The sequence below is a fragment of the Notechis scutatus genome, chromosome 1, assembly GCF_049901735.1.
Source record: "Notechis scutatus isolate UNSWTSFEM ecotype Mainland chromosome 1, rNotScu1.2, whole genome shotgun sequence".
NCBI lineage: Eukaryota > Metazoa > Chordata > Lepidosauria > Squamata > Elapidae > Notechis > Notechis scutatus.
Window position 1 is genome coordinate 322,944,377 of NC_142009.1, and position 15,497 is coordinate 322,959,873.

Genomic DNA, 15,497 nt, shown 5'->3' on the forward strand with positions numbered 1-15,497 from the left:
CTTAGGCTTGGAATAGAGTCAGGAGAGGGAACAGCAATCATGCCAAATATATTCATGCCACTACAGTTTCCTGTAGATTCAAAGATTGGCAGGCAGACTTCTAATTCACTTTTGAAGCAAGGCCCAGAGAAAGGATACTCTGGAGCAATCCCTCCCTCCTGTGAAGTGCTTGCTAACCACATAAAATTGGGAAAGGGTGGGGCAATTGCAGAAAAAAAGTCAGGGCTAGAGCCCCATTGTATAGAGTAACAGTTGGAGCTAATCTTCACCTGTTGGCATCTGTTGTTTCCCATCAGGAAATGGGTGGCTGTGGAAGTGCTTTTCTTTCTCTTCTGGAGGGTTCTTAGCTGCAGAAAAGAAGCGAAAGGATGGCTGTGGCAATGCCTCCCGGGGAGCTCCCCGCACGACCACCATTTCTTCCACGTTCTTGGCCAGTTTTTGGTATAGCCGTGCAAAACTTACCCACCACACATTGTGCCATGGGGACCTGCTCGATCTGGGTGCTGTTTCTGCAGGCAGCCACCTCCATTTGACAGTGATTCTGATAGATAAGACCATCTGAGCCACACACCAGCTCCCCGTCGTAGCCACAGTCACGGGAACACATGCACTGCTCAAAATAGCCATCCTCTAAGCAACCAAAGACGCTGTTGCAAGGACCGGTGTGTACAAAACCTGCAGAAATAGCCAGGAGGGGTTAGAGGTGCACTGGGGGTGGGGGCATTGCAAAACTCTCCACTGCTTGTACTGTTTCCTGCATAAAAGGCAGATTAAGTATCTGTCAACACATAAAACATTCTTATGCCTGTTTTAGTAGTTGCCATTAAAAAAAAAAGGGGGAGGAAGGAAATCTGGAAGAGCAGTTGAAAGCAAAAGTACATTCCAACTCTTATCTTTAAAAGATTGTAACTAAAATACCAGAGTTTTTGGCCACAAATATATTTAATTGGAGAACGTGAATGATGACACCCAGCCTGTGAACGTGATCAATTGGAGAATCTGGGGGGAGGGGTGGAAACAGGGTCACAGGTGACTGTAAATTACGTAAGTGTTGTGGTTAGCCGGCAACAGGTGCAGACAGCTGAGGAGAGCGAGGACTCCGATGAGGGGCCAGGACCATTAGGGAGTGGACTGCTGCCTTCAGAGATTGTGGGGGCTGGCAGCAGTGATGAGGAGGTTCCCGAGGAGCCTGTGCCAAGTGCACATGCACGTAGGATTGCTCGGAGGAAAGAGCAGCTACAACAGCACGGGCAACTCGGGAGTAAGGCTGCAAAGTAATGGCCCCTCCTTCAAGAAGTTAAAAGCCAGCTGTGAAACAAACGAACTTTGCAGAAGGCAAAGACGTTTTGAAACTCCAGCCTCGTGGACATTCCAGTATCCTGAGTTTGTATTTGAAGATTCTTGTATTGCAAATCATTTCTTGTCTGTTATCTTTTGGCAAGTCTCGCTCAGTTTGGCAAGGCTTGTGCTTATCACAGCTAATTATTTTGTAAAAGCATTACAAGGTTTCTGTTCCTTTTGGATTGTGTTTGATTTGTTGGAAAAGGGCGTGGGTCAGAACAGTATGCCAGAGTTGGCTGCATACAGGGCAATGCCAGTATGTCGCCTCTAATGAATCCTTTGAATTTTTTTGAAGTTTGACTCGGGAATCATGATTTAATTAGAGCGATTGCTGGAATCCTGACAGTATCATGAGCCCTTGCAGCTAATTATGGGTAGTCCTCGACTTACAAACAGTTTGCTTGGCAACCGTTCGAAGTTACAACTGCACTGAAAAAAAGTGACTTATGACCATTTTTCACACTCGTGACTGTTGCAGCATCCCCATGGTCACGTGATTTGCGTTTGGATGCCTGACAGGTGACTCACAGTTGTGACAGTTGCAATGTCCTGGGATTAAGTGATTCCCCCTTTTGCGACCTTCTGACAGGTAAAGTCAATGGGGAAGCCAGATTCACTTAACAACTGTGTTTCTATAATTTAACAACCGCAGTGATTCACTTAACAAATGTGGCAAGGAAAGTCGTAAAATGGGGCAAAACTCACTTAACAATATTCTCACTTTAGCAACAGAAATTTTGCGTTAAATTGTGGGCGTAAGTTGAGGACAGCCTGTATTTGCTGCCTTAAAGCTGCTTCATACTCTTGGGGGGAACAGATTCCCAGACGGGTGTGAGACGAAGCCACCCAAACTCATTGCCAACTCATAAAATATTTCTATGGTCTTTTTAGAGTTGCCAATAGAAGGGGGCGGGAAGGGGTTTGAAAGAGCAGTGCGGCAGCTTGGAAATCGAAAGTGCATTCCATACATAGTTTTTCAAAGATAGTAACTAGGTGATTGAAGTTTCTGCCCGTGCAAATATCTAACTGGAGAGCATGATTGATGACTCTTGGCTATCGATGTGTCTTGTTGGAGAATATGAATTAAGATACACCCGGGGGGTGGGGTGGGAAACCAGGGTCAAGGGCAGGTTCAACATTTTTTACTACTGGTTCTGTGGGCATGGATAGGTGAACACGGCCATGTGATTGGGTGGGCGTGGTTTTTTTGCAGCACCCCACACCCACCCCGTTTTTGGGCCTTCCTGGCCGCAGGGGAGCCCCTGGGGGGGGGGGTGTTTTTGCTCCCAGAAGGCTCCCCTGGGGCTCAGGAAGGAAAAAAAACAGAGCATAGGAGGGGCACGCAGCCTTCCTGGCCTCAGGGAAGCTTCCTGGGCGAAGCAGTAAGAAGCGAGGGGAATCCCGGCACAGCCGTTCATAGGAGCAGCTAATTATTGGGAGGTTAAAAAAAGAAGAAATACCTTAAGGAGTGACTGGGCGGCAAGCATCGGGTGGACAGTGTGAGCAAGCATCAGGCATCGGGCGGGTGGGGCAAGCAAGCAAGCGGTAACCAGGTGACTGGCTTGGGGGCATGGCCGGCCAGAAGTTACTACTACTTCAGCGACCCACGCCAAATCCTTGCTACCGGTTCGCGTGAACTGGTGAGAACCGGCTGAATGCCACCCACTGGTCAAGGGTGACAATAAATTATGTGTCTCAGAGTTGGCTACACCCAGGCAGTGTTAACTCCCAATAAATCATTTTTAAGTTTTGGAAGTTTGGCTCGAGACTCATGATTTAATTGGGGTAACTGCCGGAATCCTGACACTCATCTTGTGTTGTAGGAATGAATGAAAAAGAAAGAAGGATGGCACAGAGAAAGAAAATGAACGGCGTGTAGCCATCCTTTTTCTCATTAGCCACAGGACTTACCAACCCAGTGGCTGGCCATACTCTCCACCTCGTTGCACATGGGACCATCGCAGAGCTCGCGGGACAGAGGACTGGATTCACTGACATTGTAGAAACGGGTGGCTTCAAAAGCTGCAGAATGGGACGGAGGAAAGGCAGGCGGTCAGGGCCGGCTTGGCTGTCCGGGCTCAAGGCAGTGGCTGTGGAGGCACATTACCCACCTGGCTCATAGTAGTCATACACCTTGATGGGCAAGGGAGCCGTCTTCCCCACAATGTATTCCCGGAAGGCCATAAACTTGACACAGGTCATACACTGGCTTGGAATCTGCAGGTGTGATTTAACTCTGTGAGGTCTTGAGTCAAGAGCAGGGGTCTTCAAACTTGGCCACTTTAAGACTTGTGAACCTCTAAGGCTGTGCTGGCTGGAGAATTCTGGGAGTTGAAATTCACAAGTCTTAAAGTGGCCAAGTTTGGAGATCTCTGATCAAGAGGGTTGGGGAGCTCCCTCCCCCCACAACAATAGCACAATTTAAGGGAAAGCATTAGAAGAAACTCTTGATCCCAAGAACATTTCTAATTCAGAAAGGGGTGGGGGGGCAGAAGAAAAGGGGCGAATTGCGAAGAGGTACTTTATATTTTTGTTAGCAAATGGGTTCCTGTGTTTGGAGTCAGGGATAAGCCATTGTTCCAGTATGTATCCTGAGGTGGGTGAGGGGTTCTTTAAGTTACCAATAAGCAAAGGGTCACCAGAGACTAAATTTGGTATGTCCTGGACAGTCCTAATTCTAAGACTCCTTGGGTCTTGGTACACTAAGATGAAGCCGAGGGAAGGGACAGCCAAAGAATGGATCAAGAATCGTAACATCTCCGCTCTAAACAAAAAGAACCATCAGCCTTTTCTTTTTTCCACTCATGGGTAAAGGAGAGATCTGCAGTTTAATGCTTCCTTTAGATGAGCAGGAGAGGATCAGCTACAGCACGTTTTGTGAGGATTGTGATAAATCAAATCTTACCTCATCAAAATAGAAAAGGACTTTCCTGCCATCCACCTCATATCTCTTCAGACCAATTTGTTTGTTTGTGAGTAGCTGGAATGAAAGCACAGGACTTGGCTTAACATTTTCATTCCTAATGTTCGTTTGAATCTCCCTCATTTCTCTAAAGGACATAAAACGTCAGGGTGTCCGCAGGCAGGTCAGGAAAGTCAAAATGGTGGCTACAAGCCTGGGATCAAAGCACTGCCTTGCACCTAAAAAGCCTTCGAATATATGATGGTTGCTGCTGTTTTGAGGTTTTCTTTTTACCCCTTCCCTCCGGATACCCCTGTTACACACACTCTTTTCTGGATAGACTTCATAACCTGCAGCCTTCCTGAGGGGTCACATTTCCTCAGGAATAATGTATTGGATGCCACAAGGGAGAAAGCAGGAAGTGGGGGCCCAGCAAAATGTAGGTAACTTCACCAATCTGTCTTTGAAATATCCCATTTTGCTCTTTTTCCCTCTTTTTCCCCAAGTTGCCTGTCCAGAAGGAATTTTCAACAAAGGTATGAAATGGTCTGCTAGATGAAAGTTTGAAATTTGGCCCAAGGCTGCATAAAATTCATCTAAAGACCACATATATCCCAAGAATTACAGGTATTTTGCCCCGGCTATTGTATTATCCATCTTATTTGACTAAAGTAAACTGTGCAGTAGGTTCACCATTTTGAAGAATTTAAAATCAAAACAATATGAACAGTTGCCCTAGAAAGTCCAGTGTAACGGATGAATAAATGATTTAATCTAAAAGGATGTGGATTCCCTTTGCCAAGTATGTTAATTGGGCCCCAGGCAATTTCTACCAAATAGTCATATTTCTGAAAGATAAAAACATTGGTTGCATCATCCCCATCCACCAGATTGAAACTGGACATATCAAGCAAGCTGGCAAACCAAGAACCGCACATTTTTGAAATTGTTATATATATTTTGAATGAAGTGAAATAAGAACATTTTTTTATAAAAAAAGGAATGAAAAAACCATGTGGCAAGAAATGAGATAAGAGCCAACAAAGTTAGAGCAAGTGCTTGCATGCACAGGGAGAGCAGATTTCATCCATCAATCCCCTAAAGTGGTGGATGGCCATCCAACACTTTTTTATTTTAATTGTTTTATTGGATAAAGGGGAAGAGAGCAAATCACACAATGAATTTATCTGAGGCTCCTATTTAGAGATGTTCAACTTTTTCTAGAATAAGGATCATATTGCCCTACTATGACATATTAGAGGTTGTACCCCAGAAGATAGTGGGTGTGGCTAGGACAAGAACAAAGTCTAATTTCAACTCATTTATATTTAATTAAAATGCACTCTAACTAGTATAAAACCATAATCTTCCAATTATGTTTTTCTTTTCTGTCCCATTAAAAATTAACAATTTAAAAGGCTCTCCAGTACTATACCACACAGCATTGGAACCTCAGATGGGGCATCTCTTATCTAATTCCACTGAAGGGAAAAGATCCTTCTATCCGACTTCATCTGCCGCCCCATTTTGTATTTATCAACATCCTTTCCAGCTTTGCTTTTGTTAAAGTGGAACCCAAATCCTTCACACAGAAGGAACTCAAGTCTAATCAAATCTATTCTTTAACATCGTACAGAACTCTACAAGGGCATGACAGCATGGAACATCCATAGGCTTTAAAAGACAAAAATGGAAAATTGGTGGAAAGGACCACGAGACTCACCTTTTCTAGGCTTTCGATGTCAGCTCGGAAACCTGAAAACAAAGGTACCTCCAGGACTGCCATGTTGGAGGAGCCAGAGTGAAGCCACCTTCTCAGGACAACAAACCAGAAGGAAAGGGGAAAGAGAATTAATTAACAAATTACTGAATCAAGTCCTTCCAACTATTTGGATGGCTCTCTGTGTGTGTGTGTGTGTGTGGTGTACAGTGGGGAGATACTAATCCAGAGGACAAGTGCTTCAACAGCAAAATTCTGGCAGATGACATTATTTAATTGAGGGGACGAGGAGGAAGCAGACTTGGCCAGATCTTACCAGGTGGGTAGCAACCATGGGAGACGACCATATCTCAATAAGTAGGCCGTATGCCATGAAGGTGGCCATCAGCACCTTGAATTACACCCAGAAGCCAACTGGGAACCAGTGCAACTCATGGAGCAGGAGTGTTGGCGTGGAACAGACTGCCCAAGGCTGCTCATGCTGCTGTATTCTGGATCAAATACAGCTTCTGAATGATTTTCAAGATAGTTTATGCACATTGCAAGAATCCTTTCATGAAGTGACTGAGGCATGACTGAATGAAAGAAGGATCTCCCGGTCCAAGAAAGAGAACAACTGGTGCACAAGATGAACTTGTATGAAGACTTCCCTGGACATAGCTGCCATCTGTCATTTTTAAGTAGGAGCTATAAGTCCAGAAGAACCCCAAATTGACCACCAGACCCCAAATGGGATAATGCATTCAGGACTAGAGATGAAAGATTTCCAGCAAGGAGAGGCTCAAATACCCACAGCCAGAACTGAGGGAATGGGGTCAAATAGCTGCTTCCTAAATTTCCTTAAAACTATTAGCAGCATTAATGGAAAAAGAGGGTGGGTGGTCTAGTCCAGGGGTCGCCAACCTTTTGGACCTCAGGGACCACCAAACTCATAATTTTAGATCCCAGGGACCACTAACCAGTTCTGTGGGTGTGGCCTAATTTGTGGGTGTGGCTTGTTGGTCATGTGACTGGCTGGGCATGGCTTGTATATAAATATTATAAATATTTATATAAATATTGAATTTTTTATAAAAAAAGAGCAACTTTTACCCCAAATCAAACAAAGCAGGTAGGCAGATTGAGTTGCTCACAGAATCACAGATTCATTCAGAAATCTATCTATCTGCCATTGGCTAGCTCAGCCTGTCACATAAAATTTGCTCGCAAGCAAACTCACAAAATTAACTTACAACACACCACGTATGTAAATATTGAGTTTTTTATTTTAAAAAAAGCAACTTTTATCCAAAATCAGGCAAAGCAGGCAGATTGAGTTGCTCACAGAATCATTCAGTGATCTATCTATCTGCCATCGGCTAACTCAGTCTCTCAAATTTGCTTGCGGTGAGTCTGCACTGAATTTGTTTGCAAGCAAACCTTCAGTCCTAAGGGAGGTTCAGCTGTGCTTAGGTAGAAAGCAAGAAATCCAACCATTTCCTGCTTCCTAGCTAATCTAAATCTCCCAGCACAGCAGAACAGATGATGGTTGGAAAAAGGAAAAATAGCAATTTAGCAGACAAGTTTGCCGGGTAAGGAGTGAATGGGCGGGGAGGATTCCTGCGGGCCACGTGGGCTGAGCAGCCTTGTGTTTCTGCGCAGCCTGGATTAATTGCTTTGGGGGGAGTGCTCTGGGGGTGAGATTTCTCTGCAGCCCAGCAAAATTTTCTCATGGCCCACCAGTGGGCCACGACTCACCGGTTGGTGACCACTGGTCTAGTTCACAAACATTTATATTCTTCGAAGGACAAAGGAAGTCAGCAAACATGAGGTTGACCTAGGTTGAGGCAGATCACTGAACAGAAATATTCCCATTCTTAGAAGGATACGAGAGGTAATCTATCTTTCCTACTCCTTCCTTTGCTGAAGCTTTTCTGGAACCCCCATTTCAAAGCCGATCAATTCAGATCATATTGTGAAGCAGGCCAGGTCTAGTAACTGTATTCATGTTACATGCTAAGTTTGTTAGTTTACCCTTGAGTTGGTTGGTTGACTTCTGGCCTGATATACTGTCCAAGCCCAACCCATCTAATTGGTTTGTGGTTTTACGTGTTGTGCAAACCCAGAAAATGGCTTAATTTATTAGCCAAGTAAAGGGTGTTCTTTGAACGCAAGTTGTTCTCTTTAAAGACTGTACGAGGAACATATACAAATCAGGTCAATAATATCCTATTTTCTGATCAATTCGGATTTTCGCCTCTGAGGCAGCTTGAACTATAGACACAAATAGATGACAAACGAAAGCAGGTGGTGGTGGTAAGAAAAGCCAGCTGGATCCTGTCTTCTCATTTGACTTCTTTGGTCACAAAAGCACAATGGACCAACTGTTCTGCTCCTTTGAGAGGCTGAGGCTTGGGGCCACGAGTGGAGGCTACACACAGGGCTACTGACTTGGTGAGTCTCACCTCATGCACACCTCCACCATCACTTTGTATTCCTGATGGTCCTGGTCGGAGGCAGGATCATCATCATCGCCCAGAACCCGGTCCCGACGTGGGGCCCCTGAGCGATTTTCCTCTGCAGAAATGAGCTTAGGTAGCCGTGGGGCTCGGCGGTGCCTCTTCAGCTTGGGCTCTTGTAGGTTCACCAGAAGCTGGAAAGCTGGCTTAGCCACAGGATCAGGGATATTGTAGGAGACATCAATCTGGCCAATATAAGGAGAAAGCACTGCATCCGCCTCTTCCCAAGAGAAGCAGGCAGCCAAGAATATAAATACTTTATTATTTTGTTAAATATTTATAATGTTTTTATAATTAAAAAAAATTAATCCTAAATTATTCTGATTTTAATGCTTAATTTTATTGATGATATTATACACCGTCCTATGTACAATAGGGAGATGGGCGGTTAAGAAACATGAAAAAAGAAAGAAAGAAAGAAAGAAAGAAAGAAAGAAAGAAAGAAAGAAAGAAAGAAAGAAAGAAAGAAAGAAAGAAAGAAAGAAAGAAAATGAGAAAGAAAGAAAGAAAGAAAATAAGGAAGCGAGAGAGGAAAGAAAAGAAAGAAAATGAGAAAAGAGAAAGAAAATAAGAGAGAAAAGAAAGAAGAAAGAAAATGAGAGAGAAAGAAAATAAGGAAGAGAGAGAGGAAAGAAAGAAAGAAAGAAAGAAAGAAAGAAAGAAAGAAAGAAAGAAAGAAAGAAAGAAAGAAAGAAAGAAAGAAAGAAAGAAAGAAAGAAAGAAAGAAAGAAAGGGTGAAAACAGATTTGTTGCTCAGGAAAGGGACTAGCATCTAAGGTTTCTCACCTGCAGGAGGCAGCAGCCTTCCCCCTTGGCACTCACAAATAACCCTGTGGGAATGGAGGGGATCTGTAGAGAAAATAGGGTTTAATTTGAATGTAAACAAGCGTACGGAGAGGATTCTGGGAATGAAACAAAGAAGGTGAGGTCCTTTTACCACAGCAGTCTGAAGGAGCTTTTTGTTGGCTTTGTTTAACTCAAAGGTCTCTTGGTAGTCCAGGTTGGTAGAGGCCAGTGAAATGGTGAGGTTGACACCCCCAATGTAAGACAGGATAGCATATTCAGCCAAAGCTTGGAGGGCCACACAAGTATCCTGTTGTTCAGAAGAAAGGGAGAGAGAGAGAAAAAAATCAGCTAAAAAACAATCCCAAATCAATGTCACATGCAGCTACTTTGCACTTTACTCTCTTGACCTCTCCACCCTCCTGCCTGCTACACAGGAGCAAGTATCTATCTTAACTTTTCAAACTTGGCAAATTTAAGATGTGTGGATTTCACCTCCCAGAATTTCCTAGCCAGCTATCAGAAAACCATTGTTTTGCTCAGAAATTAAACAATGTTTCTGAGGAGCCTGGCTTTGGCCTTCTTTTTCAAAGGTACCACACACTGAGTTACCTGTCCGAATGTGTTAGCCACCATGAAAACCAAAAGTTTCCTAGGTTTATGCCAGCGTAGACAATATTTCTCAGCTAATGGGCATAGCTGGCATAGTTGCTCTGAAGACAGATGGATTTACTCAGCAAAGAGCTGCCACTGGATATATAACTTATATCACAAGTCATTTATCCAAAGACAAACTGGTGGGATTTTGCTCCGTATTATTCAAATGCACCTATCTGCTTCTGGCTAATGTTCTTGATCTTCCCAGATTTGGTTTTGTTTATTTCTGGGCAAATAAAGACAGTTTCCAAACAAAGTATTGACTACAGATGTCTAGGATATTTATTTACTATTTTCTGTCATAATCATGCTGGGCCCAGAAGTGTTCCTGCAAATAAAAATAATGGCAAAAACAACAGCATACTTTTCATCAAGCCAGTTTTCTACATATAAAAAACTTAATTCATGTTGAAGTGGAAGTCTGGTTGATGCCAAAGATGAAGACTGTGTGCACACACATGGAATATTGCCATGGCTCTAAACCAATATTCGTTAGTCCTTAAGTATCACAATACACTTCAATGTATGAGCTACAAAAGCTACAAATACAATAAAGCTACAAATACAATAAAGCTCTTCTATAGAAAGTTGGTCACATCTATAAAAGACATAGCCCTTCTCAAAAACGAAAAACAGAGCAAGAAGTTGTACATAAACTGCTGCTCATCGGATACAATATAAAATTTATGCTTGATCTTTCTGTAGGTTCAGCAAAACAGAATTTCCATTAAACCAATAACACAATTGCCTGAGTCTAAACCAGGGATCTTCAAACTTGACAGCTTTATGACTTGTGGACTTCAACTCCCAGAATTCCTCCTCTAGTCATGTTAGCTCAGAAATTCTGGAAGTTGAAATCCACAAGTCGTAGACTTGCTAAATTTGAAGACCCTTGGTCTAAATGCACAACTCAGTGTTGTTCATATAGACCAGTAGTGGAGACTTAATATTTTGAAAAGAGAGGATGAATGTAATCAAGACTCTTGAAAATTTTAGGATTCAAGTAAAAGAGGGGCTGCTAGCAATATCTCTTCTCATTCTGGGCTGCTAGCAATATCTCTGGAGAGATGATGGGAGGCAGTGCATTTTCTAATCCCTACATAAAAAAACCACAAATAACAAAAATAAATGCCAAGAAGTCTTCTCTAGTCTCTAAGGAAATGAAAGTCAGGTAGGTAATGAATCCTGGAATGTCTCATTTCTTCTTGGCTCACGAAAGCATTTTCTGGTTAGAGGCAGAACTACTTGCCCCACTGAAGACTCACCTGGGTGGATGAGAAGCCACCCAGTGCATTCCTCTGCTGAGAGAGCCACTTGACCACAGGCAGTGCAGATGCAACATCTCCCAGCACAGTATATGTCAGCAGGGCATAGGCTGTCATTTCAACTTCAGCAGATACGACTGGAAGAGAGAGAGAGAGAGAGGGGGGTGGCAGAATGGGGCATTTCATAGCTCATGTTGCCATTCCCTACTTCTGCCAGAGAAAACCACTCTCCTTTCAGATCCTCTTCTTTGAGCTCAGCCACAATCTCCTCTCAGGTTTCCCACGTGGCTTTTTAATCCAGCAGCCCTGGAGTCATATAGGCGGGCTCCCTCTTCTCAAAGAGTAGGTCAGTCACCGGCAGGGGAAGAATACTGCAAAATCCCCATTCCCTCTCCATCTTACTAACCTGTTTTCCAGCTCCGTTCTCCTGTGCAGGGCTTATCACCCATCCCCTCCCACTTGTGACTGTATGACTGTAACTCTGTCGCTTGTATCCTTACGATTTATGTTGACTGTTTCCTAGTATGATTTGATTGCTTATTGTACCCTATGACTATCATTAAGTGTTGTACCTTATGATTCTTGATGAATGTATCTTTTCTTTTATGTACACTGAGAGCATTTGCACCAAGATAAATTCCTTGTGTGTGTCCAATCACACTTGGCCAATAAAGAATTCTATTCTGTTCTATTCAAAAGAAGATCCAGCCAATCAGCTGGGACTTGGGACGCAGAGAATAAATGGGGGCGGGGCCAATCAGAGGTGGTATTGGCCGGTTCTCCGAACTACTCAAAATGTCTGCTACCGGTTCTGACCCATCCCAAGACCCTCACCTGACACACCCACACCTGAAGCCCTTACAAACAGAAGAATACTGACATCCCCTAAACTCTGCTGAAGATGTTACCTAGCCTGTTAACAAAATGTTTGGAAACCAACCACAAGCTCAGAGAATGAACCCTCATCCTACACATATTCATATATTCACCACTATTGCCAAAAAAAAAAAAAAAAAACCACCCTTTCCTCAGGATTCCTATAATTCTCTAAATAAACTGCTGTTTTCCCCTCTCACTCCTGGCTGCAGTTCCAAAGTTAAGGTTATCCTGTGGTAAGATCGATGGCCAATAAATTTTACAATGAAATAAAAATAAATAATAATTCACCTGATTGGGAGAGGCCATCACTGAACCCCATGAATGTGTCTTCACCAGTAGCAAGAGTTCCCATTATATTCCAGTGCGTGAAGCCATCTGAAAGAGAAAAGAAGATAAAGGGCAGCAGATACACCAGCCAAACAGGCTATCCCTTAAGAAGTCTAGTGGATATCCAGAAGCAATGAGATTTTGGGAGAGGGAGAAGGAGGGAGGCAGAGGGAAAGAAGAGGGAGAGAGGGAGCAGAAGAGGGAGAGGAAGAAAACACAAAATCAGTAAAACATGCAAAGCATTGTTTTCTAACCATTTTCCAACTAGTGGTCATAGGAGGCATTTACGTTTTCTTCCATGCAAAGAAGAATTATCTTGAGCCTCATTTTTGTCTATTCATATGTATGTATCTGCCTGCTCACCCTTCCTGTTGCGTGTGTGAGCATTTGCACCAGGAAATACACAGGCAGTATACAGTCCATCCAGAGTTGCGTAACTCAGACAGAATAAGGAAAGAAGCTCAAAATTGGGCAGTCACTAATATTCCAACCCATTACCCAATCGCTTCTCCCTTTAGATTCACCAGGGGGAAATTTCCACAGTTTTTAAAAATCTTTCTTATGCCCCCCTTCTCTCTCCACACCAAACTTGGTCCCATTGCATTTTGCTTTTGGACAATTATCACACTGAGACACGGACAGGTTCCCACTGGTTTTACTTCACTGCCTTTCCCCTGAGCTAGGAATTCCCACTAATGGGATAGCATCTCATTCCCTTCAACTCCTTTTAACTCCTAGCAACCAGATGGATTTTCTCTGTGGCTTTCTTTCTGCCTGAATTAACAACACTTAAGCTGGATAGCAACAGGCCCAACTTCCCAATGATGCCAGTGCTAAGGAATCACAGGGCTCTGTGCCAATCCAAATGCATCGACAAAATGCCAAGTGGAAGTACCCTAGGACAGAGGTTACCGCTGCGGCATCTTTACCTTGTGTAATAGCTATGGCATTCATCTTCCGAAGAGCTGCTGATGCTGAAGGGCTGCGCAGGAGTGTGAGAGCACAGGTAGTCAAGACAATGGTGTAAGGGTCTTCTACTGAGTACAGGTTGGATTCTAAGAAGTGCTGTGCTTTGGTAATAGCTCCTTTTTCTTCCTAAGCCAGAAAAAGGAAGAAGGAGAATCATGGATGCAGATTCAACTTGTTACAACAGCCATATTAATTGAAGCCTTGAATGATCAGTAGGAAATGTGTGTCTTCCTCTCTCAGACACAATAGAATTACTATGTTAGCCAGAAAATAGGCTGCCCTATCCCAACCCCATCCCACAACAACTCAGGCAGGAGATTCAAAATCCTGTGTGGAGATATGAAAGGGTATTCCTCCCACAGAAGGACTTAAAAACATCCCAAAGACAACAAAAGGACTTTGTTAATTTTGCCCAGTAAGTTCATCCTCTCAGAACACAGCTATGATCAATCCTGGAAATGTATTAATTAAGCTCAGGACACTTCTGCTGTGCTACAGTTTTCATTCTCTAACCTGATAGATCAAGGGGTCTCCAACCTTGGCAAGTTTAAGACTTGTGGACTTCAATTCCCAGAATTCCTGAGCTAACATGACTGGAGGAGGAATTCTGGGAGTTAAAGTCCACAAGTCTTAAAGCTGTCAAGTTTGAAGACCCCTGTGATAGAGGGTCAAAACCAGGGGTCTCCAACCTTGGCAACCTTAAGACTTGTGGACTTTAACTCCCAGAATTCCTCCTCCAGTCATGTTAGCTCAGGAATTCTGGGAGTTGAAGTCCACAAGTCTTAAACTTGCCAAGGTTGGTCTAAACTGCCCTGTAACTATTGCTAAATTCATCCCAACAAGAGCGAGCATAGCATCCATGCTCCCTCCTTTTGAACATGAAGAGAGTGCACAGTTCGCAACAAATCTACCACCCAATCCATATCGTTCCTTCATATTCTGTCTGTTGTTTGATTTTTAAACAGCGTGAGTGATTTCTGCAAAAGGGAGCTATCAAGCCACACTGATGCTAAATTTAAAAGAAAGGCAAAAAAAAAAAAGGCGTGGTGTTTCAGTAGTCTAATCAACTTTGAGGGAGTTTCTTCCAGTGTAGCGATAGTTCACCTCAGTTCCTGGGAAACTGCACCAACCAGCATACTGCAAAACATAAATATTGGGCAAAATGTGGAATGTCTTGGACACATTTATCTTTTACCTCAGAAGTCACCCCTGTTTCCAGTAATGCTGCTACTACATATGCTGTTACAGAAATCTTCCCATGAATTCCACCCTGGAAGAAAAAGAAATAAAAGGATTATAAAAGAAACTTTTATGAATAAAAGATCTGCACTTGAATCCAATCCCCTCTTTTCACATTTTCAACATTTCTCAAGAGATTCTGAACAAAAAATGCACGAAGAAAGCAGTGGAACAGCATTTCTTTGCCTCTCTGAATGGGAAATGTATATCTTTATGAATGACTGAATCGTTAGAGAATGTGTAATAACTATTAATTCCCTAGTTGGGAAGAAATTATTTAATTTATGGATAAAAGACTGAAGAGAAATCTTATAACTTTCATCCTGAAACACTCTATTGTTGAGAATTAGAAAAATAGCTGAAACTTATCCCTAATCAAGATGGCAAGTGTGCATTCTTGATATAGCAATAGCTGGAAACATGTGCCTTTTCCAACCAAATAGGTGAAACTAGTAAACATTTTAAAACTGTAGAAGCGTGGGAGGATGGGCTCTCATCCACCACTCTTCCTCGTTGGTAATTTGGCCTTTCTTAGGGAGGTCACTGAGAATTCTGTTGATCCAGTTGCCTAGTTTTTGTGTTGTGTTAGTGTTTACTAGGATGTAAGTTTCTTTGTCTTGTAAATATTTTGATTCTTTCAAAAAGCAAAAGACCCAGCAACCCTAGAAGAAAAAACTGGAGTCATCTACAACATTCAATGTAATGGTTATGTAGGATAACAGCCACTATGTAGGATAAACAGACAGAATGCATCCATGAGTGCCAACTAGCAGTTAGAAGACGATGAAAACTCTTCAATTTCATAAGATATGAACCATAGTTTCAATTGGGAAATATTGATCATCTGAGACTGAGCCAAATCCCAAAACACTAGGGAATTTCTAGAAGCCTGGCACTCTGACAAATTAACCATTAAC

General features: G+C 42.9%; 1 protein-coding gene across 1 annotated transcript in view; it reads right to left on the reverse strand.

Annotated features, from left to right (window-relative positions):
- Nucleotides 1-15,497, reverse strand: part of CPAMD8 (C3 and PZP like alpha-2-macroglobulin domain containing 8) — a 61,196-nt gene that overhangs the window by 4,394 nt on the left and 41,305 nt on the right. The window contains exons 29-41 of the mRNA XM_026670929.2: nt 14,537-14,611; nt 13,302-13,467; nt 12,334-12,420; nt 11,167-11,303; nt 9,399-9,554; nt 9,248-9,310; nt 8,408-8,646; nt 5,967-6,054; nt 4,247-4,321; nt 3,453-3,558; nt 3,253-3,363; nt 463-675; nt 270-347 (exon numbers count right to left, since the gene is read on the reverse strand). Coding sequence (XP_026526714.2) covers nt 270-347; nt 463-675; nt 3,253-3,363; nt 3,453-3,558; nt 4,247-4,321; nt 5,967-6,054; nt 8,408-8,646; nt 9,248-9,310; nt 9,399-9,554; nt 11,167-11,303; nt 12,334-12,420; nt 13,302-13,467; nt 14,537-14,611 — 1,594 coding nt within the window. The remainder of the gene's footprint in view (nt 1-269; nt 348-462; nt 676-3,252; nt 3,364-3,452; nt 3,559-4,246; nt 4,322-5,966; nt 6,055-8,407; nt 8,647-9,247; nt 9,311-9,398; nt 9,555-11,166; nt 11,304-12,333; nt 12,421-13,301; nt 13,468-14,536; nt 14,612-15,497) is intronic.